Raw genomic sequence first — 25,248 nt, 5'->3', positions numbered from 1 at the left:
GGCCTTTCAGCCCAAGTTGACCAAGGATGAGGCCTGCTGGAAGACTGCTAGAGAGGCAGGAAAGAGCCCTAGCAGCCAGGCGTAGACCACCGCCCTGCCCTTACCGGCTTCTGGGGGTGCCCTCTGCCCTAGCCAGAGCTGCTCTGCTGTGAGACCTGAAATTTACTCCAGTGAGTAAAAGGGGCCTTATGGCAGGGCGAGAGACTCCAGAGACAGGCACTCAGGCCTCAGAGATTTCCCACGGGGACTAGAAAGCCACCAATATGAAGGCAATTATCTTCTGCATCTCCTAGGAGCCTCGCATCCATCTTATTTCCGCATCCATCTTATTTGCACAATTTGGTCCTTCCATTGTCAGTTTCCCAGTGGCCCCTCACGTCTGCCGTCCCCCTCCCCCCCCCCCGCCTCCCTTGCTCCTCTGCCTCCAGGGCATGTCCAACTGCCCTAGCGTCTCAACGATCCCATTTGCAGTTCCCGAAAGAGAATCTGATAGGCTCTGCTTCCTTGCCAGCCTGTGGCAGGGCAACCCCAAGTCAAACTCAGGACAGGTCCCAGCATTTGCAGGCGTGGCCTCGACAAACAGGGCTCGGACCGCACCCCTCACAACGAGAACGCACGGCGGCCCCTCCGTGCACCCGCGCCCGCGCCCTGGCGCTCCATGGTCTCGAAGAGCAGCCGCACCAGCGCCAGCCGTCCCTGGGCCACCAAGGCTCGGGCCAGCCCCAGCACCTCGCTGGTGTGGCCGCGCCACACGCGCTGCAGCTCCTGGCGCAAGCGCGCGCCGGGTACTTGTCCTGGGCGCGGCGCAGCCACGCGTCCACCTCGCGGCCCAGCTCGCCGTCGCTGAGCTGTGCCTGGCTCCACTGCGCCAGCAGCGCCTCGAGCAGGCAGCCGAAGCCCTCGGTGTGGCTGGAGCCCGCGTCGTCCAGCTCCACCGCGCGCTTGAAGCAGGCCGCCGCGTTGGCTCCTCGCCCTTGATGCGCAGGCACTTGCCCCGCAGCAGCTGCAGCTCGGGCAGCGTGGCACCCAGCTCTAACTCGGCAGCCTTGGCCAGGAAAACCAGCGCCTGGTTCAACGCCGCCTCGTCCACCGCCAGCAACTCCTGCACGGCGTCCACGCCCATGTAGTAGTAGACCTGGGGTAGGAGCGGCGGCGGCGCGTGAGCCTTTCTCTTCGGCCGTCGCTGCCCGCACCCCACCTTCCCCCTTGGCAAATTTTGGTCCCCCACCTCCGGAAAAGGAGACGGTACTCCGATTCCAGTTCCAGCCCCGTGGCGCTTGGCCCTATAACCTTGAGCGGGATCATCTCTGGGCCTCAGTTTTCTCATATGCAATGTCTTGTACTGGCTACGGAATAAGGTCCACACTTTCTGAGCGGCTGGAAGAACTGGGCCCTGTTCTGAACGCTGTAGGTGCTTCACCTCCTCTAGCCTCACCATGCCTGTAGGAGGCAGGCAGTGTCATCAAGCACAGGCGGGATGCCCTGCGTTTCTCCTTGGGTCTTGATGTCCCCGCCTGGCCTGGCAGAGAGTGAATAGGTTTTTTATAAGCCACTGGATACCCAAGCCAAGAGGCTGCCTTACCTGGCCGATGTCGAGGTAGGTCTTGAGGCCTGGGCACACCTTGACCACTTCTTCGAGGTCGGCCTTGGCACAGGCCAGGAGATTCCTGTCAGGCAAGCCCCCGAGCCCCATCTTGCCTCGCTCCAGGTCGTGCAGGTAGGCTCTGATGTGGATCTGCCCACAGAGAGTTAAGTTCAGGGAAGATGCACTGAGCAAGGGTCCCCGCCCTCCTTTCTCTCCCAAATAAAGCTTGTATGTTCCTCCACAGCAACTCAGGGGGTTCCGCGGCGCCGTGGAAAGCCCCTGAGCCTGGGACTTGGGAATCTTGGGTCCTAGTCCTGTGCCAACGTGGCCAGTCACACCCCTGTCTGGGCCTTCGTTCCCCTTTCTGTACAATGAGGAGTTGGATGAAGTAAGAGCCATTCATTCATTCACTCATTCATTTAGCGAATACGTGTTGAGTGCCCACTATATGCCAGGCTGTATGCTAGACACCGTTGTGCAGTGGTGACAAGACAGATAAGTCCTGCCCTGGAAGAACTTAACATTCTAGTAGGGAAGAGGACCACAACTAACCAGCAAACAGGAGCATTTCGAGAGGTGACAAATGCTATGAAAAAATAAACAGGGTGATGGCATAGAGATGGCTGGGGGGGGTTATTTGAGATAGGACAACAGCACTGATTTTGTGGGAGTCTGCATAAGCAGGCAGTGTGGGAAGAACGCAGGTGGCTCCAGCATACAAGCATCGAATTACAAATGATTCCAGACCCTCGATTTCCTCACCCCTTCCTCCCTTTTCCCCACATGTCTTTGGAGCATTTAGAAAATCTAGGGGTTCAGGAGGGAGGGAAAGCAGTGGAGAAGGAGGAAGTAAGAAAAAAGGGGTCCCTGTGGTTCAAAGTATTATCACTATTTTTTTTTTAGGGCCGCACCCACAGCATATGGAAGTTCCCAGGCTAGGGGTTGAATCGGAGCTACAGCTGCCAGCCTATACCACAGCCACAGCAACACCGGATCCAAGCCTCAGCTTCAAGCTACACCACAGCTCACAGCAATGCTGGATCCTTAACCCACTGAGCAAGGCCATGGATCGAACCTGCATCCTCATGGATATGAGTCAGGTTGGTTACTGCTGAGCCACAGCGGGAACTCCTGAAAGGATTAATTCTTTATAGTCATTGGTGGACTCTTGCCCTAAGATGCTTCATGGGCGGCGAGAGTGGGAGTGGGACGCTCTGGTTTGGGAGCCAGTTGAGTTTGGCTGCATTCCAGCCCTCCCCCCTTTTATTAGTCTGACTTCTGTGAGCCTCAACTTCCACATTTGAAAGCTCAGTACACGAAGATCTTCTTGCTTGGAGGGTTTCCAGGACGATGGAGTGAACACGTTCTAGCCAGGACTTGGCACATGAGAGGTGCTCAGTTCATTCATTCACAAATAGTCATCAGGAGCCTGCTGTGTGCCAGGTACTGTTCCAGGCACTAAGGATATATAGCGGAGAGCAAAAGAGCAAAATTCCCTGCCTTCATGGAGCATGTGTTTTAGCTGGGGTGGTGGAAGGAGAGACAACAAATGTGATAAATCAGCAAATACTATGTTAGGGAGTGATATGTGCTAAAAAGAAAAATTAACTGAAACAGGAGGACAGAAAGTGTTGGCAAGGGAGGTCCCATTGTGGCTCAGCAGGTTACAAACCTGACTAGGATCCATGAGGATGCCGGTTCAATCCCTGGCCTCCCTCAGTGGGTTAGGGATTTAGCGTTGCTGTGAGCTGTGGTGTAGCTTGAAGCTGAGGCTTGGATCCGGTGTTGCTGTGGCTGTGGTGTAGGCCGGCAGCTGCAGCTCCAATTCCACCTCTAGCCTGGGAACTTCCATATGCCATGGATGTGGCCTCTAAAAAGCCAATAAATAACTAAATAAATAAAAGTTCAGGAAGATGTCTGCTAGCAGCTGCCTTTTCTTCAAGCCCTCTTGGAAGTGAGAGAGAAAGCCAGCTGGATATTTGGGAGAAGGGCATTCTAGGCAGAGGCCCTGAGGCCAAACTGTGCCTCAGGAACAGCAAGGACCCCAGAGTGGCTGGAAGGGAGGGAGCTGAATGGGGGTGGGGGCAGTGTCAAGGTCATGAGCCTGGTAGGGCCAAGGCTGTAGAGTCACAGCAGGGATTGCAGCTTTTACACAGATGAGTTCCCTGTCTTCTGTTCCTTCCTCACTATTCCCTGTCCCCATCCTGGTGCTAGTCTGGTCATCTGATTAGTGTGACCTTTAGAGCTGCAGAGAGACAGCAAGGGTAAGGCACAGACCCATCTATGAGTGAGGAGAGTGAGCTCTGAGCTCCCACTAACTGAATGCAGGACCCAGGCAAGTTCACGGCCTCTCCGAGCTTACGTTGCCTCATCAATGGATTGACACGTGTGGCCTCTCACAGGCTCTTGTGAGAATTAAATCAGAGCACAAAGGTGAAAGTGCTGGGTGAAGTGCAGTGTTCTACAAAGGTGTTATTATTTACTATTATAAGTAATAGTATTACTATCAATAATGACCACATCGGGAGTTCCCATCGTGGCACAGCAGAAATGAATCCGACTAGGAACCATGAGATTGCGGGTTCATCCCTGGCCTCGCTCAATGGGTTAAGGAGCCGGCATTGCCGTGAGCTTGGTGTAGGTCGCAGATGCAGCTCGGATCTGGTGTTGCTGTGGCTGTGGTGTAGGCCAGCAACTGTAGCTCTGATTCGACTCCTAGCCTGGGAACCTCCATATGCCGCGAGTGTGGCCCTCGAAAGACAAAAGACAAAAATAATAATGATAATAATAATAATGACCACTTCAACTGTAATGAAGGAACTGACTGCCGAGTACCTGCTGGCAAAATGATTGCATCATATAGACCAAGACCAAGGGAGCAGATTCGCCATCATGCTGGTGAGAGGCAGTGGAGAAGGGCGTTTGGCCTGAAGCGAAGTCAGCTCAGAGCTCTGGGTCTCTGACCCCCAAGCAGACAGGTTCTGTGGGGGCTCCAGAGGGCAGATCTGGACCAGTGGGGGGTCAGTCAGAGGCAGGCAGCTCCCAGTTAAATGAGTCCTCTGCAGAGCTGAATGGCCACAGTGGGCTGCCTCAAGGGACAGTGAGCCCGTTTAAAATGTGCCTAATAATAGTCACCAACTGCTAATGAGCTCTTACTGTGTGCTCAGTACTGAGGTTGACACGCAGAGTCGAAGTTAATTCTCATGACGACACGGGGGCAGGTGCACTCACCTCCACTCCATAGATGAAGAAATGGAGACCCGGAGTTTGGGCAAGAGGGTTTTGCCTACAGTGCTGTAGCAGGTGAAGTGCCAGTGTGGGATGTGAAGCATGGCCAGCAGTGCTGAGAGCCAGAGCTCTGTCCTACACGACCAGCTCTCATACACCCTCTTCTCTTCACAAGCACCTCCCATGCTGCCTTTATTTATTTTGCTTTGTTTGCTTTATTTTGTTTTGTTTTGCTTTATTTTATTTTATTTTGTCTTTTTGCCTTTTCTAGGGCCGCTCCCATGGCATATGGAGGTTCCCAGGCTAGGGATCTAATCAGGCTGTAGCCACTAGCCTATCCAGAGCCACAGCAACGCAGGATCCAAGCCACATCTGCAATCTACACCACAGCTCACAGCGACACCGGATCCTTAACCCACTGAGAAAGGCCAGGGATCGAACCTGTAACCTTAAGGTTCCTAGTCGGATTCGTTAACCACTATGCCAATTCCTATTTATTTTATTTTTATTTTTACTTTTGTTTTTTAGGACCGTACTGGTGGCACATGGAGGTTCCCAGGCTAGGGGTCGAATTGGAGCTGCAGCTGCCAGCCTACACCAGAGCCACAGCAATGCCAGATCCTTAACCCACTAAATGAGGCCAGGGATTGAACCCACATCCTCATGGTTACTAGGCAGGTTCATTACCACTAAGCCACAATGGGAACTCCTATTTTTTATTTTATTTTTTTAAGTTTTGGCTGCACCTGCAGCATGCAGAAATTCCCAGGCCAGGGATTGAACCCATGCTACAGCAGCGACTTGAGCCACTGTAGTGATAACTCCAGGTACCTGCCCAGACATTACTTCACTTAGTCTTCTGACAACCTTTTAAGATAGGTGTTATTGGAGTTCCTGTGTAGCACAGTAGGTAAAGGATCCAGCATTTTCTCTGCTGTGGTTCGGGTTCAATCCCTGGCTTGGGAACTTGTACAAACCATGGGTACAGCCCCCCAAAAATAAGATAGGTGTTATTAACTGTATCTTATTGATTTGGGAATGAAGCTTTGGAGGGTAAGCGGCTTGCCTCAAATCCCACAGTGATAAGTGGAGAGGCCAGAATTCCACCAGGTCAGCCTGATGCTCGCTGCTCCAGGCACTGATCACAGAAGCAGCTAGTGGGTCGCTGGCTGGATCAGTGCAGAAGGGAGGCTCCTTCATTCTCTCACTTGGCAATCTTGGAGAACACACGCTGAGGCTTGGTGACAGCTAAGCTGCCTTCTGCCAGGAAGGCTCTGTGACCTCTGGCCTCTGGCCCTTGTTATCGGATTCTTTTTTTTTTTTTTTTTTTCCTTTTCTCTCTCTTTCTCTCTTTCCTTTTTAGGGCCACACCCACAGCACATGGAAGTTCCCAGGCTAAGGGTCCAATCAGAGCTACAGATGCCAGCCTACACCACAGTCACAGCCATGCGGGATTTGAGCTGCATCTGTGATCTACACCGCAGCTTGTGGCAATGCCGAATCCTTAACCACTGAGCAAGCCAGGGATTGAGCCTGAATTCTCACGGATACTAGTTGGGTTCTTAACCCTCCAAGCCACAATGGGAACTCTTGTTCTCTGATTCTCGATGGCAGGATGAGGTGGAGCCGCAGGTTGACTCACCTTGGCCCTTGTGCAGTACGCCTGCCAGTTGAGCTCCGGATCCCGCAGGACATCCAGGGCCATGTTGCAGGTGCCAATGGCCATGTCCTGCTTTCCGAGGAAGTGGAAGATTTTGGCCAGGCGATTCAGGATGGGGGGTTTGTCCTTGGCGATCTCAATGGCCTGGGTAAGGAGGAGGGTAAGAGAAAACCATTTGTCTGGTTTGGGCCAAAATTGGAACCCCGTCTCTGGGTAGAGCCACACCACCCCGCGTATCCCCCCACCAGTAAGCTCAATCATACTCTGGGGTACAGCCATTGGCACTCAACTCCGGAGAGCCTGCCTCATTGCCATGCTCGCTGCCATGTTCACAGAACATGTCCAGTGAATCCCTCCAGACCCCAGGCAAACCCCTCTTCCTCAGACACACTGGTGTGTGCTCCCCCACGTTCCCAGGACAGGTCGGGGAGGGGCCAGAATCAGCCTCTACCTCCCCCATACTCACACAGTGTTTCTAGCTGAGCCACAGCATTCTCCCCCCCGCCACATTGTTCCTGGCAGCTGCCTGCCTTTGTGTTTGTTGCTGCCCCTGAGATGCTGAACTCCTGCAGTGCAGGGGCCCCATCTGTCCACCTCTGAGCCCAGCACAGAGTAGGTCCCCAAGGAGGGGCCAGGGCAGCGTGTTAAGGTGGACCCAACTCTCAGAACACTCATGAACCAGCACTGATGCTCGCTCTGTTCGAATATCTCTTCTCAAGAAATTTGCCCTGGAGTTCCCGTCATGGCTCAGTGGTTAACGAACCCACTAGGAACCATGAGGTTGTGGGTTCGATCCCTGGCCTTGCTCAGTGGGTTAGGGATCCGGCGTTGCCATGAGCTGTGGTGTAGGTTGCAGACGTGGCTTGGATCCCTGCGTTGCTATGGCTGTGGTGTAGGCTGGCAGCTGTAGCTCTGATTGGACCCCTGGCCTGGGAACCTCCATATGCCGCGGGAGCGGCCCAAGAAATGGCAAAAAAAAAAAAAAAAAAAAAAAAAAGAAAAAAAAAAGAAGAAAGTGTGCTCATTTTCCACCAGCTGTCACTAGGCACATGCCCCATGCAGGGTGTCATGCTGACTGCACAGGGGAGTGAAAATCATAAGGTCCCCAGCCTCCAAGGAAAGTCTTCGAAACGGAGCTAAGTGTGGAAACTGCCCCATAAGCGAGGTGCCAAGAATAAGGCTTGAAGAGCACTTTACAGTTGGTAGTGGGCAGTCTCATCCATTCCTTCCTGTGAGTCTCTTAATGTCCTAGAAGGTGGACAGGTCACCTAATTAACAGATAAGGAGGTTCAGAGATGGAAGCGACTGTTCTTAGGGTCACACGGGCTGTGGGAAGAGCTGGCATCCAGACCCCAGCTGAACTGCTTCTTTCTGCTGTGCCCCTGGCAGCGGAGTGGGGGGGTGACCAAAGGCCTGCAGGGGAAAAGCTTGCCAATATAGCTGGGAATGTGTGGATAGCTTAGAAGACAAGCCAGGGCCAGAGGGGGCATGGGGACAGTCTGATTCCCAGGCCCAGGGGACAAAGGAGCACGCTGGTTTTGTTTGGGAGGGAGAGACCGATCTGGAGAAAGAGCACTTCCTGAGTGGGGGGGTGACACCCAGAGAAGCAGCGGGTTTCAGGAGAGGAGGACAGGCTTTCGGGCTCCATCCTGGTTTGGAGAATGGGGGGTCGCTGGGGCACATACCTTGCCAAAGCAGTCCAGGGGGTCAGTCCCTGAGTACCCACAGTCGTGGATGCCCATGGGGGTGGTGGAGAAGGTGTCTTTTCTCTCCAGCAGCATCCCGAGGTAGCACCAGGCCAGAGCTGGTGGGAGGGCGGGAGAGAGGGGTCTCAGGAAGCATCGGGGTGGGGAAGGGGAGGGGCCAGCTCCAATCCAGGCACCAGCCTTCCTCCGACCCACCCCAGCCCCAGGAGACAAAGGGAGGGTCCAAAGCATGAAATCACTGCGGGCCACCCAGGGACCAAGAGAAAGCAAAAGGAGAGGGGTTGTGCGCGGGAACGGTGGACGGGTTATCTTGTGTTTGCCGTGTCACTCATTGGAGGTGCCCTCCTCTCTCTGACTCCAAGTCTCCCCCAGCTCTGGTCCCTGTGAAAAAATGACTCCTCTCCAAACAAGCCTTTGCTCCCCCAACCACAAAATGGGGATGAGAGGCTGACATGGGGGCAGTGCTCTCTCTTGTGCTCTGGGCCTCAGACAGTGACCTGCCGTCGGCACATTCGCCTCTGTGAGGGCTGGGAGCTCCTCGAGGTGAACGAGGGAGTGTTCGAGACAGATGAGGAGAGAGGGATACGAAGAAAGGCAGGCAGTACCAGAGGCGGGGACAGTGACAAGACGGGCAGGACTCGTGACAGGTGCAGGGAGATCCAGGGAGAGGCTGCTCCCCCGCCACCCACCTCCAGCCCTACCCCACCCCTGTCTCCACCAGCCCTACCTTGGTGGTAGGGGTCTGAGGACTTGAGGACTTGCCGGAGCAGGGCCAGCGTGCGGTTGAAGGCTGGGAGCCTCTTCTGCTCCTTGCTGCCCAGCTCCAGGAAGATGCCATCTAACCTGGGGTGGAGGAAGGGGTGTGGCTGGTCAGCACCTTCCCCGCAGTCCCCAGCATGCCTTCCCAGGGAGCCCCTGCCGTGGAGATGGGCTCAGCCATTTCCCCACCGGGGTTCAGACCCCACCTCTCCCCCACCCTCCCCACCATCCCATCCCCAAGCCCAGCCTGACCTGATGAAGAGCGTTGCCATGGTGAAGTACCAGCCCCGTTTCTCCTCCATCGGGATCTAGGGAAGCAGAGAATGGCTCTAGCTGCTGTTTGGGACCGCGTTCACAGATTCCCACGCTTTCTCTGAACCCTAAGACAGCAGCAAGGACACCTTTGATCATAGTCCTGGCTCTGCCGCTGGCTGACTGGGTGACTTTGGGCAAGTCGTTTCGCTTGTCTGACCACAGAGGATTTGACAAGATGACCCGTGTGAATGCCCGGCGCAAGGTACCCATCACAGAGCCAGTCTTCCCGTCTTGCTTTCCGGGCTCAGATTCCCCCCCCCCTGGTTCCCCCACCTGTGCTCTGGGTCCCCCCTCACTCCACAGGTCACCTTGTCTCTTCCCCCCGCCATCTACCCACTTCCCCCTTTGGCGCCGTCCCCCAGCTTCCCTCATCCCGAGAAAGCCCCTTTGGGCCTGTGAGTGAGTTCAGCTGAAGCCCAGGACCCCCTTGAACTGTTTTCCCATTGTTATTCTTGCCAACTTTGCTGTGCATTTAGACTGACTTGGGCACCAGATAAAATATTTATGCCGTTATTTATGGGAGTAGCTGCTCCTGCCTCAGGAAGGAATTTTAATGAAAACCAATAAAACCCCAGTGCATATCAGCATCTCTGCCTCAGGCTCCAGCCCCTCCCTCCGCATTCATCTCCCACGGTTGATCTCCAGGCTCCATTCTGCACTTACCACTCCGCATCCAGAGCGGCCTTCTCAGCTCAGGGATCCCATTCTCCCTCCACCCCCACCCTCGGCAGCTAGGATGAAGCGCTCAGTCCAGCCAGCATTTCTGGGCATCTGTGATATGAGGCCCCGTATCGAGGGCTCTGGGGCTGTTGCACTGAATGGGAACCGCACCCTGGTTCAGATGGGCTCACAGCCTGGCTGGGGAGACACACCAGGCTTCAATAACAGGGGTGGATGGAGCACCTGTCATGTGCCAGGATCTTGACACCCATCACCCAACCTCAAACAACCTATAACATAGGTGGCATTCTCATTTTACAGGGGTACATATTGAGGCTCAGAGAGGTAAAAGGACTTACCTGAGGTCACCCAGCATGCAAGTGTCAGAGCTGGGATTCGAACCCCATTTGTTAGTCTCCAAAGCCCATGCTCCCCTCATCACACTGGCTTAGCAATAACCATAACAGGAAGCAAAGTCTGATCAAGGCCACGAGGGGAATGCAGACAGAGGCAGCAGGACAGAGGCCACTTCCAGCCGGAGGACTCTGAGAAGGTCTCTCAGAAGCTGTAAGGTGGGTCTTGAATAGCAGTGGTATTTCAGAGGGTGGGGTGGGGACAGGGCATTCCAGATGGAGGGCTCAGCTTGGGGACATGGGTGCAGCTGGAGAGCACGGAGCAGGGTGAGTATGAACAGGGTGTAGGGGGCGCTAATGCTAGCAAGTTGGGCTGTGGCTGCTCTGGGGTGGCCTTGGATGGTCCAGAGGAAGAGAGGAAGGGGGACCTGTGAGTAGATCCCAAGAGCGGCGTGACTGCCTGCAGGTGCAGGGTCTTGAACCCAGGCCCAAGCCAGGTCAGGTGGGAAAGCCAGACCAAAGACACAATTAGAGCAGAAGGAGCTATGACGGGAGGTTTCCCACATGATCCAGGAGGACCCCTGATGCTTTCAGAGGAGGGCGTGCTGGAGCAGGGTTCTCAAGACAAGTAGGACCCACCTGGGTGGATACAGTGAGAGAAGCCATCGGTGGGGGCACATCATGTGCAACAGCTCAGAGATGAGTGAACAAGTGTATGCAGCCCAGAGTGGCTGGAATCCCAGTTGTAAGGGGTGGTGGGTTGGGGGATGGTACGAGCCAGCAGGGACACTTCGGGAGGGGCCCGTGAGTGTCAGGTTCAGGACCTGGAAGTTACCTGCAAGGCACTGGGGAGCACAGAGGGCTTAGAGCTGAGGACTGCCAGCATCGAGGGTACTTTCGCATCCACATCACCTTATCCTGCTACTTCAGTGGGAATATGCGTGGGGACTCTGGCTGGGAACGGGGCTGTCTGACGGGGAGAGCAGCAGGTCCCGAGGATTAAAGGGCATCCTTGAGAGCTCAGTGGGGAACGTTGGCCAAAGCAAAAGGCTGGGATTGGCTGCTGGATAACCTTAGCTGCTGCACCTACACAGGACCTGGGACATGGGAAGGGGACTTGGACTCTTGGGGCACCCAAGCTGGTCAAAGACCTTGACATATGTCAGCGCCTGACCCTGTGAGGGACAGAAGGCATGTGTGCCTCAGGCTCCCTGGCTGCCTGTGGGTGTGATCCCATGAGCTCTGTTCCCAAGCCTGCTTTGAGGTTGGCCAGACTGAATCGTGGTGGGGAGACACACAACCTGCTCCCCCACTTCAGGTTCCTGACAAGGAGGTGTGGCCACAAATGACAGCAGAGGTACAGGACTTGGGGCGGGGGATCTGCAATGCACAGAGCAGAGCCTCAGGGGCTGACCGGCCTGGACAAAGGAGCAGGCGGCCCTGAATGGATGGGTTACCCTTAGAGGCTGTGTCCTTATCTGCAAAGGGGCATTGTGAGGCAGTGCCTGGCCTGGAGTACGTGCTCCAGAAATCTCCATAAATGTTTGCCCCTTTTTTTTTCTGGTTTGAGCTAGAGATGAGCAGGGTTGGGATGTGTAGAAGGCTGCTTTGCCCTATTTCAGTTCTAGGGGGGCTATGGAGGTCTCAGACCCTGGAATCCAGAACCACCCTGCCCTACCTGTTCTCCTGCTCTGCTCCTAGGCCCTCAGATTCCCCTTGGGGTCCACAGTGTTGGAGAGCAAAGGGGTGTCCTTGGGACTCTCCTGCTTCTCCCTGGTTCATAGCTACTCTTTTTTGGTATTCAAGATGCAAGAATTTACGTGTCCAAACCATACAGTACACAACAGAGCTGGGATATAAACTCATACCTTCACAGTCCTAAGCCCCAAGCCTTGTCCCCACGACTCAGTTATTTTGAGCAATCCCCTTGTTATATCTCTGAGAACACTGAGACCACAGAGGTGATGCAGCTTGCTCAGGGTCACACACTAGTTAGTATCAGGACCTAAAACCCAGTGGCTTCACCACCGTTAGGATAGTCAGTAAGCCGAGCCTGGTTATAATTTGCACTAAGCAGGCAATACTACCACCTGGTGGTAAAGTGTCTAAATTGCAGGGGCAACTCCTAAAGGTGAACTTTCCTTCTACTTGAAGACAAAACTGATTTTCAGAGAAGCAGCTGGCTGAGTAACATCGCTATGACAGAGTCCAAATGTAGCCCCTCCTCAGATCCCGCATAAGAGTAACATTTGCAGGAGGGTTTATGGGGCCGGAGGGGGGGCGGGGTGACACATCAGGCGTGGAGTTAATGGTATGAACAGACCTGGTTTGAGGCCTCGCTCTGCTTGCATTCCAGTCCTCTCTATCCCTGGGATGCTGCTGGTGGAGACCATTCACTCTGCTCTTGCACTTCTGGTCCTAAAACGGGCTGCGTCTTTAAAAATCCTTCTGGTTGTAAGTGAAGCGGCAGCTGAAGCTGTTGCCAGGGGCAACCTGGCAAGCCACAGTGCGTTAAATTAAATTAAACAGGCCTCTGACGGCCCCCTCCCCTCCTGGAGAAGGGAGGGGCTGTTCCTCTTCTCCCTGGAGAATGAAGTTGCTTTGAAACCCCTTAGGGCTGCAAGGAATTCACTTCCAGAGCTGATGGCTCCCAGAGGAAATACGTTTGGAGGCAGCCTGGGAGGGGCTGACAGGACCTCTGGCGGGAGAGGAATGACTGAGCGCTGCCTCACGTGGGCTTGCACCTCCCCTTTCTCTGGTTCATCCTCATCAGGATCCCATGAGCTGGGGGTTCCAGGATCTAAGAAGGTGCCGGCCAGCATGTGAGTCAGCCCAGGCTCCAAGCTGGAGGGGCTTCAATTAGGCTGCTGCTCTGTGGCACATCCGTGGGTGGGGATGGGCAATGCCCAGGTACCAGTGCTGACCTTAACTAGCTGGTTAGGTCTTACTAGCTGAGGGTGAGAGTGAGGCACGGACCTCAGGTGAAGGTTCTCAGGACATTTCTCTGCTCCTCTTGAAGCCCTAACTATTTCTTTCATTTTCCTTCCTTTCCCCCCTTTTTTCTTTTTTGGCTGTGCCCGACATGCAGTAGTTCCCCGGGCCCCAGATGAACCCACACCACAGCAATAACCAGAGCCACAGCAGGGACCATCCCAGATCCTTACCTGCGGAGCCACCAGGGAACTCCAGTATTTCTCTCATTTTAGAGATGGGGTAGCGAGGCTAAAGGGGCAGAGACCTGCCTACTTCAGCTGATATTTCAGGCCAGGTCTCTCTGCCTTCAAGTTTATGTTATCTTGCAACACCTTCGTGCAGGGAGTACTTACCACTTACATATGCATGCACGCAGAAGCTGCGTGATCTTCAGAAAGCCCTGCGTGGAATGTAAAGTGGGTTATCCTCACCCTCTTGGTACAGATAGGAACACTGAGGTGAGATGACATCCTCAAAGTCACACAGCCAGTGGGAAAACCTGGAAATGCTTTTTTTTTTTTTGTTATGCTAATAATAGCCCATTTTGTTGAGCACTTACTATGTACCAGGCACATAATTTACATGTGTTAACTCCAGGGTTACCTGTGAGGTAGGGACTATAATTACCCCAATTGTACAGAAGAGGCACTTGAGCTCAAAGCAGCACAGCCAGAAAGTAGCAGAGCTGGGAATCCAGCAGCTTAGCCCCAGAACCTCTGCACCTAAAGACCCTAGATGAGGGGTTCTTGAAGTGGGGTTCCCCCCACCACCAGCAGCAGCATCACCTGGGAATTTGATAGAGTCACTGTACTAGACTCTTGCACCATGGAGAGCAGCGTTAAAATGGCAGGCCAGTGTAGCTCCCTCTTTTTTTTTTTTTTTTTTTTTTGCCATGCCTGCGGCACATGTGGAATTTCCTGGGCCAGGGGTGAAAACTGTGCCATTGCAGCAACCCAAGCTGCTGCAGTGACAAGGCCGGATCCCTAACCTGCTATAGCACAGGAGAACTCCAGTGCATCTCTTTTTAAATGAGCAAAAGTATCAGCCGTTGTGATCCTCGGGGAAGCCTGAAGATCCAGGCTGCTCCATCTGGATGGGTAATGGACAAAGGTGGGTGATCTGGCAGAACCTGCAGAGACTATGAGGATTGGGATTAGCTGTTTCAGAGCAGGTCTGTGTTAACTCAGCAGGTAGAAGGATGGGTCTCCGCTGGCTACTCCATTTACTTCAAAAGGTGGCCCTCAAAGAAGGAACTGTTGGGGGACGTGGCTATTTTAGAGGATTTCAAGAGATGATCTCTTAATCTCCTAATGGCTTGTGAATCTATATGTGTCTGCCTAGGCTGTACAGAGACCTTATTGGTTCTTGAGGAAAATATTTGCCTTGCGGTTCAAACTTTGCCCCTGAGGATGCTGTACTGTTGCAGTCAGATCCTGAGAGCTGACTAATTCTCTTTCAGGGGAGAGAGGATGAGAAGCAGGAAAGAGAATGAACATTTCTCGAGCCTGGACTGTCCACCGGGCATATTTGTGCATCACGGCACTGAATCCACAGAGCAGCCTGAGAAGGTGAAATATACCTCCTCCTCCTGCTTTTACAGGTGAAGAAAGAGAGGCAAAGAAAAAAGCCACTGGGTCAGCCCCACAGCCCAGGGGGGAGTGCCAGGATTCAAGTTCAGATTTGCCTCCCTCCAATGCCCCCGTCCTTTCCACCTCATCACGCCCGACCCTGCGAAGGCTGATGCTGCAGAAATAAAAGTCACCACGTGGGCAGCCTGCACAACTGGAACGTCCCCTGTGATGACACAGGGCCGCCTCTGGGCTCTGCACACCGAGCCCCACCCCACCTGGCCTGCCCTTCACCTTTGGGGGCTGCACCAGAAAGGCTGGGCAGGGGGTTCTCCTCCCCCACCCAGCTCCTGCCTCAGTCAGGGCGAGGGGTAAACAGAGGCGAGGGATCGGTGTCCCACCCCTGCCTCCACCTCCCCCAGGGATCCTGGAAAGGCTGCTGGCCCAGCCTGGGCCTCAGCTTCTGCGTCTACAATCAGGGATAATGCCTTTTGTCAGCCTGTGTCATGTGCGTGGGGTGGGGGCGGGGGAGCAGTCAGCCAGACTGGGTGGAGGGGCGTGGATGCCATGTCATGGAGGTGAGTCACCCCTTCAGCCCTGACTGCATCCCCTGGACGGTCTTTGTGGATTTTAAGATTGGAGTGGATTGACTGCAGCTCCTCATTGCTTTCTGGTCCTAGGTCTGTCACAAAGATGCAGCTCTATGGGTCAGCTTTGCTTGGCACTGGTTCCACAGACTTGCAGGACTACATACAGCCACTTCTCTATTCCATCATTCCTAGAGAAAAGGGACCCTTTCTAATCCTCGCTCCAAATCTAACCCTGGCTCCGATCAAGGCTGAGTGGGTCTGAAGAAGTTTCCTAGCCTCTGAAGTAACAACAGCGACACCAGCATTATCTCAGCCCCTTGTGTGCGTCCGTGTGGCAGGTGGCTCTAATGCACTGTCTTTTCTCCTGTAAAGGAGGCAACTGGGTTAGAAGATGCTAAAGGGAGCTTTGGCTCTGGGGTCCTATATCAGGGAGGAGGGGAGAGTTAGTTCCCAGACATGCCAGGTATGGAGGGAAAAAAGCCAGCCGCAAACTCTGAAGGGGCTATTATGCAAAGATCAGCAGCACCAAGGCCATCAGAAGGCTGGAGCCAGGAAAACTATTGCTTAGCCTGGGCTTTATATGGGAGAGACCTGAATTCAGTTCCATCCAGCCACTCACGGCGGTGTGCCCTTGAGCAAGTCGCTACACTGCTCTGAACCTCAGTTTGCTGATCTGTAAATGGGGTTAATAACAGTTCGGATGCCCCATCGTTCCTACGAGGACCAAGTGCAATAATCTATGAAAAGCGCAGGAGCGCAGAATCCCTAGCTCATTACCCAGTGTCATCCATTTGCTTTTCTAGCTGAGCCAAGTCAAACCACTCAGATTTGTGAAGTCGTGTGTGTGTGTGTGTGTGTGTGTGTGTGTGTGTGTGTGTTTGCAAGCGCCATGGGAGAAGCCCTGCCCCTGATCTCAAATGTTGGAGATCAATTCTAAGTCCTCAAAACCTCGTCCCCGACATTCCCCAAGCTGTGATTTCCCCGCTCCCTGTGCGTGTTTATGTTTTCTTCCTCCACTTCTCTGCTCTCAAAGTCCTTCCTGTCCCTGAAATCACCCCAGCCACCACCTCAGTCCAATGACACAGGAGGAAACAGAGACCCAGGTAGAGGGGCGGGGACTTGCCCGCTGTCCCACGCCAGTCGGGGCAGGGCTGAGGCGGGACCTCAAATCCTGACCCCTGGCTCCGAGGGGGGTCTTCCCCAGTGTCCTCATTTTATTCCCAAAGCTGGGCTGGGGTGAGGAAGAGCTTAGGAAGGGCAGGAGGAGGCAGGGCGGAGGGTGGGCAGGGACTCACGCAGACAGAGACCTGGCAGCTGCGTCAGAGGATGAGGACGAGAAGGCCACGCCCATCCAAGTGAAGGCCACGCCCATCCAAGTGAAGGCCACGCCCATCCAGGCCCGCTGAGCCCCGCAGTTCCTCCCCCCGCCCCCCCGCCCCCGGTCAGCCTGGTACCACCGCCCCCATTTCACAGAGGCCACACGGAGACTCAGAGGTTACACTGCCCGCCCAGGTCACCCCAGGGCGTCCTTGCAGCCTGCAGACCCCCCACACCAACGCTCTGAACGCGGGCCCAGCAATGTATATGCCTACACAGTGCGCCCAGGGGTGGCCAATGCTGTCCCGGGCCACTCTGATGCTGGGAGACAAAGGGAAGAGCGAGAAATGGGGGCTGGGGGAGAGGGAGGGGACACGTGGGAGGCGGAAAGCTGCTGGGAAGGCAGCTCCTTGAGAAGGCAAGTCCTAGAGCTGGCCTTCCCCTGGGTGACAGAGCTCTGTGTGTGTGTGTGTGTGTGCATGCCAGGGACCCCGGGGGGGTGCTGACCAGCAGTGACTTCCCAGCCCTTCCTGCCAGGTCTCCACCCACTGGGTGCGGCGACTGCCCAGAATGCCACACCTTTGTTTGTGAGCCTGTCTGCCCGGCCTCCCAGCACTGCCTTGGTGCCAGCTGGCTGGGTGAGGTCTGGGTGGCCTGTGTGCACTGGGTCACCTTGGGCAAGTCACTTCTCCTCCCTGAGACTGTTCTGTTCTCTGTGCGACAGGGAATCACACTACTCAATGGCAGCGAGTCTGTGAGGTTTGAATAAAGATCAAACATGCTAATGACCTTGGAATGAGCTCAATGCCTGGCGCTCAAGCTGGATCCATGGCACTGGCTGAGCTGGTGGTTCCCGTTACCATCCAGGGCCTGCCCTGGGCCAGGAGCAGGGGTGAAGGATCTGTGTGTGCATGTATGTGTATCTGTGTAACTGTGCATGTGTGTGCAGGTGCATGCATGTGTGTGTGAAGCCACTAATCTTCCAGGAAAAGAATAACTGAGTTACCTTAGGACAGAGGGAGTACTTTTTTAGAGAAATATGTTTGTTACCTCATTTAGAAAAAAATAGGGATTTTAAGACTAAAAAAAAAAAAAAAAAAAAATTAGGAGATCTCATCATAGCGCAGTGGAAATGAATCCAACTGGGAACCATGAGGTTGCAGGTTTGATCCCTAGCCTCGCTTAGTGGGTTAAGGATCTGGCGTTGCTGTGGCTGTGGTATAGGCCAGCAGAGGTGGCTTCGATTAGACCCCTAGCCTGGGAACCTCCATAGGCCGAGGTTTCGGCCCTAAAAAAGAAAAAAATTTTTAATTATATTAGCAACAGTCACAGGATCCTCTGACTTTGCCACAGGCCTGACTCTGACTTCATCTCTGCCCTCATCCCTCCCAATGCCCCCCGGTCCATGCATGGCAACCCTCTCTCCACTTCTCCACGTCCCCACCCTAGATTTCCAAGAGGCAGCCCAGAAAGGGCTCCCCTCCTCACCCACCAGCACTATCCTTTTAACACCCCGCCTCGCCACAAAGAGCAAAGGCTTTGGAGTCAGAGTGGCGCGGACTCAACGGCAACATGTGCTCTTCCCCATGAAGCTTCGGGTCACCCTCTTCCAGGCCCATCCCCTGCTCCAGCTCAGCTGTCACTGAAACCCTCAGGCTCCACGGGCCTCCACCGCAGGACCTTTGCACCCACCACGCCCTGCCGGACCGCCCTCGCCTCATTCCTGCCAGTACACGCCTGCCTCTTCCAGATGCCACCCTCAGCCACTTGTGCTGAAAGGAAGTGTTCCCTTTTTGAAGCTCAGTTATTGTCACTCTACCCCTAGGGTCCAGACGTGGCAGGTCCCCGCTGACTCCAACACTGGTCCTGATGTCGCTAAAATGCACTTCCTTTGTCAGCCTCTGGGGGTCCTGTTTTTGGTTCAGAAACCATGGTCTCTGGAGTACAGCACTCCGTGACGACTGTCACCTGGCATGAGCCATGTAACGAACACCTATGACTTTAGCCAGTCAGAGGCACACCACTCCCAGAGAGGGGGGGCTCAGGAAAGGCTAGGTTTTTTTTTGTTTGTTTTTTGTCTTTTTAGGGCCACACCTGCAGGATACCGAGGTTCCCAGGCTAGGGGTTGAATCGGAGCTACAGCGGCCGGCCTACACCACAGCCACAGCAACGCAGGATCCGAGCTGTATCTGTGACCTACACCACAGCTCACGGCAACACCAGACCCTTAACCCACTGAGTGAGGCCAGGGATCAAACCAGCATCCTCAGGGATCCTGGTTGGGTTTGTTACTGTTGAGCCATGAAGGGAACTCCAGGGAAGCCTAGTTAATGAACAAACAAAAGTCTGCTCTTCCTTTTGTTTGTTTTCGGGGGGGCTGGGCCCAAAGTATGTGAAAATTCCTGGGCCAGAAATCGAACCCATGCCACAGCAGCGTCCTGATCCACAAAGGTGATTACATTAGATCCTTAACCCTCGGAGCCACAAGGGAAATCCATAAAAGCCCAGAGTTCTTCGAGATAGGGCCTGGCACACAGTAGGTGCTTAATAAATGTTAAGATGCTGAGCATGTGCCTCTTGAACCTGCCCAGAATTTACTAGTTTATGGGCACTTTTATCCCATGATTTGATTGGGTAATCATATTAAACTGAGGCAGAGATCACTAGTTAATGTTGAGAAAACAGACACTGAGGCCAGAGACAAAAAGCATCCTGTCCGAAGCCACACAGCAAAATAATGAGAGCTGGGCGCCAGAACCCAAGCCCTCTGCTCTATACTCAATCATCATTGTCACCTTGAGTGTGACTATTTCATGAGCATCTCCTCTGTGCCAGGTACTTTATAAGCATCATCTCTCCCAATCCTCAGATGACGAAAGGGAGGCTCCAAATCCCCAACTTTTTCCTGCGACTTGGGGGGTGCTGACTACAGCCACTCTGTGCAGATCTGGGGAGCAGCTGCTGGGCCAGGCCCAAGGACCCAGCACAGGGTCTGGCAGCCACCTCCCCCCTAAGACAATCAGCTCCCTCCCTGGAGCACAGGGCAGGACCCTGCCTGACAGCCACTCCTCTGGGTGTCACTAAAGGGAAGGGTGCGGCCCCCACCGGGGTTGGGCAGACAAGCGGCAGAAAAGGAAAAGCCGGCTTCCATTCCGTTCCTACGCCCAAACCTCTGCCTCCCAGCTCACCTCCTCCAGGAAGCCTTCCCCCAGGTAGCCCCCTCCCGAGAACAGGAAGGGACCTTGGAGACAGTCCAGTCCCCCCTCCCCAACCCTCTGAAACAGACGGGGAAACTGCAACCCAGACAAAGACGGCTCCAGGGGTGGGTGGCTGCAGTTGAGATGAGAACCCAGGCCTGCTGGCTCCTGGTCCAGGGAGCTTCGGACCCCGCTCTGAGACAATGACCACATTCAACACACACCAAGCCGACCATGCCTTCCACGGAGGGCAGCTGGCATTCAGGGTCTTGGGCTCAGGTGTTAAAACAGGAGACCTGGGAGTTCCCGTCGTGGCGCAGTGGTTAACGAATCCGACTAGGAACCATGAGGTTGCGGGTTTGGTCCCTGCCCTTGCTCAGTGGGTTAATGATCCGGCGTTGCCGTGAGCTGTGGTGTAGGTTGCAGACGCGGCTCGGATCCTGCGTTGCTGTGGCTCTGGCGTAGGCCAGTGGCTACAGCTTCGATTCAACCCCTAGCCTGGGAACCTCCATATGCCGCGGGAGCGGCCCAAGAAATAGCAACAATAACAACAACAACAAAAAGACAAAAAAAAACCAAAAAAACAAACAAACAAACAAAAAAAAAAACAGGAGACCTGGGTCCCTGTTGGCCCCATGGGATGGCACAGCTACACCTAGCCTGGGGCGGAGGTGGCTCTCCCAGGCTGGGAGAGGCGGGGGTCGTCTGTGACCCTGCCATCTCTGTGCAGGCTCTGTTCCAGGTGCTTTCCAAATATCCGCCCTTCGTTATGACAGCCACCAAATGACGGTGTTCCCATTGTAGGCATGAGGAATCCTGGGATACAGTTCCATGTTTATCCTCCTTTTATAGAAAGGGAAGGTCAGCCATGCTGAGGACCAAGTGGAGGTGAGACCATGGGGACAGGGATTAGGGCCTGGACTCTCTGGCCCAGAGTCTACTGTCTTAATCTCCTTGCTGCACTGCTCCCCTTAAGTCAAGTCCATGCCCCCCACCCCAGCACTCCCTGAGGTCTTGAAGACACACCTGCTCTTACAAGGGAGCTGTAAGCTTTGGTGGAAAAGGCTCCAAGGGGGTGTGTAGAGGCGTTGTGCCTGGAGCCATCCTACGCAAGTGACCCACACCAGATGTGTCATTTCATGATCACAAATCTAACCCAGGATAACACATCACTGTTTTCAGCTCAGCCCTGCCTGGGCTGTGCCTTTAAGGAAAAGTGATGCTACCACCGCGAAGGGGGGTTTCCTCCTCTGTTATAGGGGGGTAGTACTCTCTACATCATCTGCCTGTCACCCGGTGCAAGCAGCCCTTGGGACGGACCCCAGGGATCCCATCACCTGGTATTCACGCCCTTGTGTAACCCCCTCCCTCTGCACGTGCGCTAGACCTAGTGACTTGCTTCTCATGAAGAGAATGTAGCAGGAGTGATGAGATGTCTACCTGCTGAGGGCCTGAGGGAGGTCTCTGCCCAAGAGCCAGTGAGGCACTGAATCCTGCCAGTGCCAAGTGTGTGATCTTGGCAGCAGATTCCCCCTCAGCTAACAAGCCTTCAGATGAGACCACAGCCCAGAGGCACCCCGCTAAACCATACCTAGATTCTTGAGTATGCAAACTCCAAGATAATCAGTGCTTACTGTGTCAAGCTAAGTTTCCAAGGGTATTTGTAATACAACAACAGGTAAGTAATATACCTAACACATGTCTGTTTAGTGCCAGGCCCTAAGATACACATACATTCATTCCGGATGCATTCATCGAGTGCAACAGTGTCCAGGCACCGTGCCAGGTGTTGGGTTTGCAGTGGTAAACCAGACAGAGGTTGTCCCCACTCTCAAAGACCTCGCAGTTGAGTTGGGGAGATGGGCTTGTAATCGGACAGCGTGAGCAGTGGCTTGGGAGCCTGAGGGTGGCGCCCGATCCCGCCTGGAGAAGTCAGCAGAGGGCATGACCGAGAGTGAGGAGAACCTTCCAGGCAAGGGTGGAGCAAAGAGCACCCCGGAAAGAGGCCAGGAGGGGGTCCCGCTGTGGCACAGTAGGTTACGAATCCGACTGCAGGGGCTCTGGTTACTGCAGAGGCACAGGTGTGATCCCTGGCCTGGTGCGGTGGGTTAAGGAGCCGGCGTTGCCACAGGTGTGGTTGGGATTCAGTCCTGGGTCCAGGCACGTCTATATGCCACAGATGCAGCCAAAAAAAAAAAAAAAAAAAAAAAAAAAAAAGAGGCAAAGAGAGTGGCAACGTGGGCTGTAAAGAGACCTGGCCCACAGGGGAACGACGGGAAACTAGTTATGACAAACACCTGGCTGGTAAGCAGCTGAAGGGCACGGCCAGCAAGACTGAGCAACATGACACTGGCAGCAGGGTGGAGGAGGCAGAAGGGTCAGGCCAGAGGACAGGAACCCAGGCAGGATGCAGGTGACCACACTGGAACAGGCAGGGAATGATGGAGGCTGGGCCAGAGGGGGAGGCTGGAGAGGAGTGGATTCGAGATAGGGATCTGGGGTCTGCAGTGTGTGGGGATGGTGGGTGAGGAGGGGAGAGGCGCTAAGAACGCTGCCTGCTTCTGTTGGGATGGGGGCTGCGCCTTTTACGTAGTGGGTGTGCACCGGTGTAGAGACAGGTACTTGCTGGGAGGAGCAAGATGAGAGGGATGGATTGGCGTGTTGAGTTTGTAGTGTTGCCAGAAAAAAAATCCAGGCAAGTTAACCGGCTAGGAAGGGGGTCCACGCCCTAGCCCTGCAGAGAAAAGCCATAAACCAGGTCTGGGTCCCAAGGAGGAAGAGGCGCCCTGCAAGGTATTCCGGAAGCCAGAGGGCCAGGGTGTGGGGAGAATCCAGGGGGCGGGGGCAACCCTGACGACTTCAGGAGCCGCGACCCCAGCCCTCTTGGCCTGGGAAGGGGTCACCCACCTGCTGTGCGTAGCCCAGCGCCTTGTCGTACAGGGCGATGCCGGCCTCCAGCACTCGCGCGCGCTCTTCCGGACCAGCGCAGCCCACATCGAAGCCGTGGGCGTAGCCCTGCTCCGCCAGGCAACGCGCGGCGCGGAGCTGGGGGTCTCCGGCGGCTCCGCGGTCCCCCTCCAGGCCCATGAGGTCTGCCAGCCGCCCGGCGCACGCCTCCTCCTCTTCCTCCTGCCCCAGGCGCCCGTACACGTGTGCCAGATTGGCCCAGGCGTTGAGGTTGCCCGGGTCCTCGCGGGCAGCCTCGAGGAAGCGCTCGCGGGCCTCGTCCAGCTCCTCCAGGTAGAAGGCGAAGGCGCCCAGGAGGTGGCGCACGGCGGGGCGCTGCGGGGCGGCCGCCAGCTCCAGCTCCTGCCGCAGGCCGTCCCGCTGCAGCTTCAGGTCCCGGGCGCGGAGCGAGGCCGGCGAGCGCGGCTCGAAGTTCAGCTGCATCTCCAGGTGGAAGTGGCCCGGGAGGTAGTCGAGGTCGTCGATGAGGGCGTCCAGGTCCTCGGCCGCGGGCTCTGCCATGGCTGTCTCGGGGCTCCCAGGCCTCGCCCTGGCCCCGGAGGCTGCAGTGGATGCGGGCGCCCCCCAGTCGAGCCTGGCGCGGGAGGCGAGGGTCAACACGCAGAGGGCCCGGGCGCAGCCACCTCGCTCCCGTCCTGGGGCGCCGCCCCGCCAGTGGGTGGGTCCGAGCGTTGGCTCCGGAGCGCCCTGTAGGTGTTTTCGCTTTCGCTGCTCAGCGGCTTTTTGACGCCTGTATTGCACAAGCAGGTGCGCTTGAAAAAACAGCTGTCATGCCAAATGCAGGGCGCAGAAGCCCAGGTATACAGCAAAGGGCGTGCTTTTACTCTCTCTGCTCAGCAAACCAGGAAACTGAAGCTCAGAGGAGAAAAAGGATTTGCTTAGGTCACAGAACTGGGTGTGCCCAAGTAGGCCTGGAACCCAGTTTGCTGAGCCCCAAGCCAGGCCCTTCTTTCCTGGCACACAGCTCCACCCTGTGTGAGCTTGCCGACTGGGAGAGTCAGGACTGGCCCTCCCAGCCACCCAAAGCCACCCTCCCTCCTGCTGCTGTCCCATCCTCCCCACAGTTCCTGAATGTTCTCCTTCCTCTGAATGGAGGCTTCCTTCCGCCATTATTTATCAGGCTTCCCCCCTTGGGGTTTCTCTGCCTTCTTTCTGCCCTGCAGTGGGCCCCCGCGGAAAGGTGGCGGAGCTCCATGTGCTGGTTCCAATTTCTCATAATGTGTGACCTTGACTGAGTGGCTGCATTACTTCACACTTCATTCTTTCTTCATCTATGACATGAGGGTGATATGCCCTTCCCCAAGGCCAGGGTAGATGGCGTGGGTAAACCTGGCAAGTGTCACTCTGGATAACTCTCAGCTCTCACTCACCCTGTACCCCACTAGTGGCCCAGTTTTCCTGCTCTTGCCAGTCTTCCCCCAGGATTGGCATCAGCCCCCCACCCTCTGGAAGACTGGGTAGTGCTCCCTGCCACAGGCTGCTAGTCCTCCAGGACTTGGATTTTGTAGCAGGTCTGAATCTGAGGCCCTCCCACTCCTCATTCCATCTGGGGCTGGGCTCTGGAGAGCCTGTTGCTTTAGCTTCTTGAAAAACAGAGTTGAATCTTCAGAAGAGGAAAGACAGCCCAATATGTAAACTTGGGGAAAAAATGTTTGACTTGAGCAATAAAAAAATAAAGTAGAACACTGAGTTCTCATCGTGGCGCAGTGGTTACTGAATCTGACTAGGAACCATGAGGTTGAGGGTTCGATCCCTGGCCTCGCTCAGCAGGTTAGGGATCCGGCGTTGCCATGAGCTGTGGTGTAGGTCACAGATGCGGCTCGGATCTCGCATTGCTGTGGCTGTGGTGTAGGCTGGCGGCTACAGCTCCGATTGGACCCCTAGCCTGGGAACCTCCATATGCCACGGGAGCAGCCCTAGAAAAGGCAAAAAGACAAAATAAATAAATTAGAACAACATCCTGGAGCTATTTTTCACCTGTGCTTTTAAATGTAAATTTTGATAACTTAATAAAAAATGTTACTATAAATTGCTGGTGATCAGGAGTTGAAACTTGTTTCCTTTTTATTGTCATAACATGATTTCTATAAAATTTACCATTTTAACCATTTTTAACTGTACAGTTCAGTCATATTAAGTATCTTCCCCTTGGCGTTCCTGCTGTGGCTTAGCGGTAACAAACCTGACTGGTATCCCTGAGGATGTGGGTTCGATCCCTGGCCTCACTCAGGGAGTTAAGTATCCAGTGTTGCTGTGAGCTGCACTGTAGCTCACAGACATGGCTTGGATCTGGCGTTGCTGTGGCTGTGGTGTGGGCCTGCAGCTGCAGCTCTGATTCAACCCCTAGCCTAGGAACTTCCACATGCCGCA

The 25,248-nt window shown here is 54.8% G+C and overlaps 1 protein-coding gene across 1 annotated transcript; it reads right to left on the bottom strand.

The window, feature by feature from the left end:
* TTC22 (tetratricopeptide repeat domain 22) lies at window positions 463–24,558 on the bottom strand. The gene is given in 9 exon segments (XM_003356455.4): window positions 463–782; window positions 785–967; window positions 970–1,135; window positions 1,583–1,735; window positions 6,456–6,617; window positions 8,159–8,277; window positions 8,907–9,022; window positions 9,191–9,246; window positions 22,819–24,558. Coding segments are annotated over 9 exon segments (1,698 nt in total). The 5' UTR covers window positions 23,380–24,558; the 3' UTR covers window positions 463–600.

Source organism: Sus scrofa, chromosome 6 (genome assembly GCF_000003025.6).
Source record: "Sus scrofa isolate TJ Tabasco breed Duroc chromosome 6, Sscrofa11.1, whole genome shotgun sequence".
Lineage (NCBI taxonomy): Eukaryota > Metazoa > Chordata > Mammalia > Artiodactyla > Suidae > Sus > Sus scrofa.
This window is presented reverse-complemented; position numbering and strand designations above follow the sequence as displayed.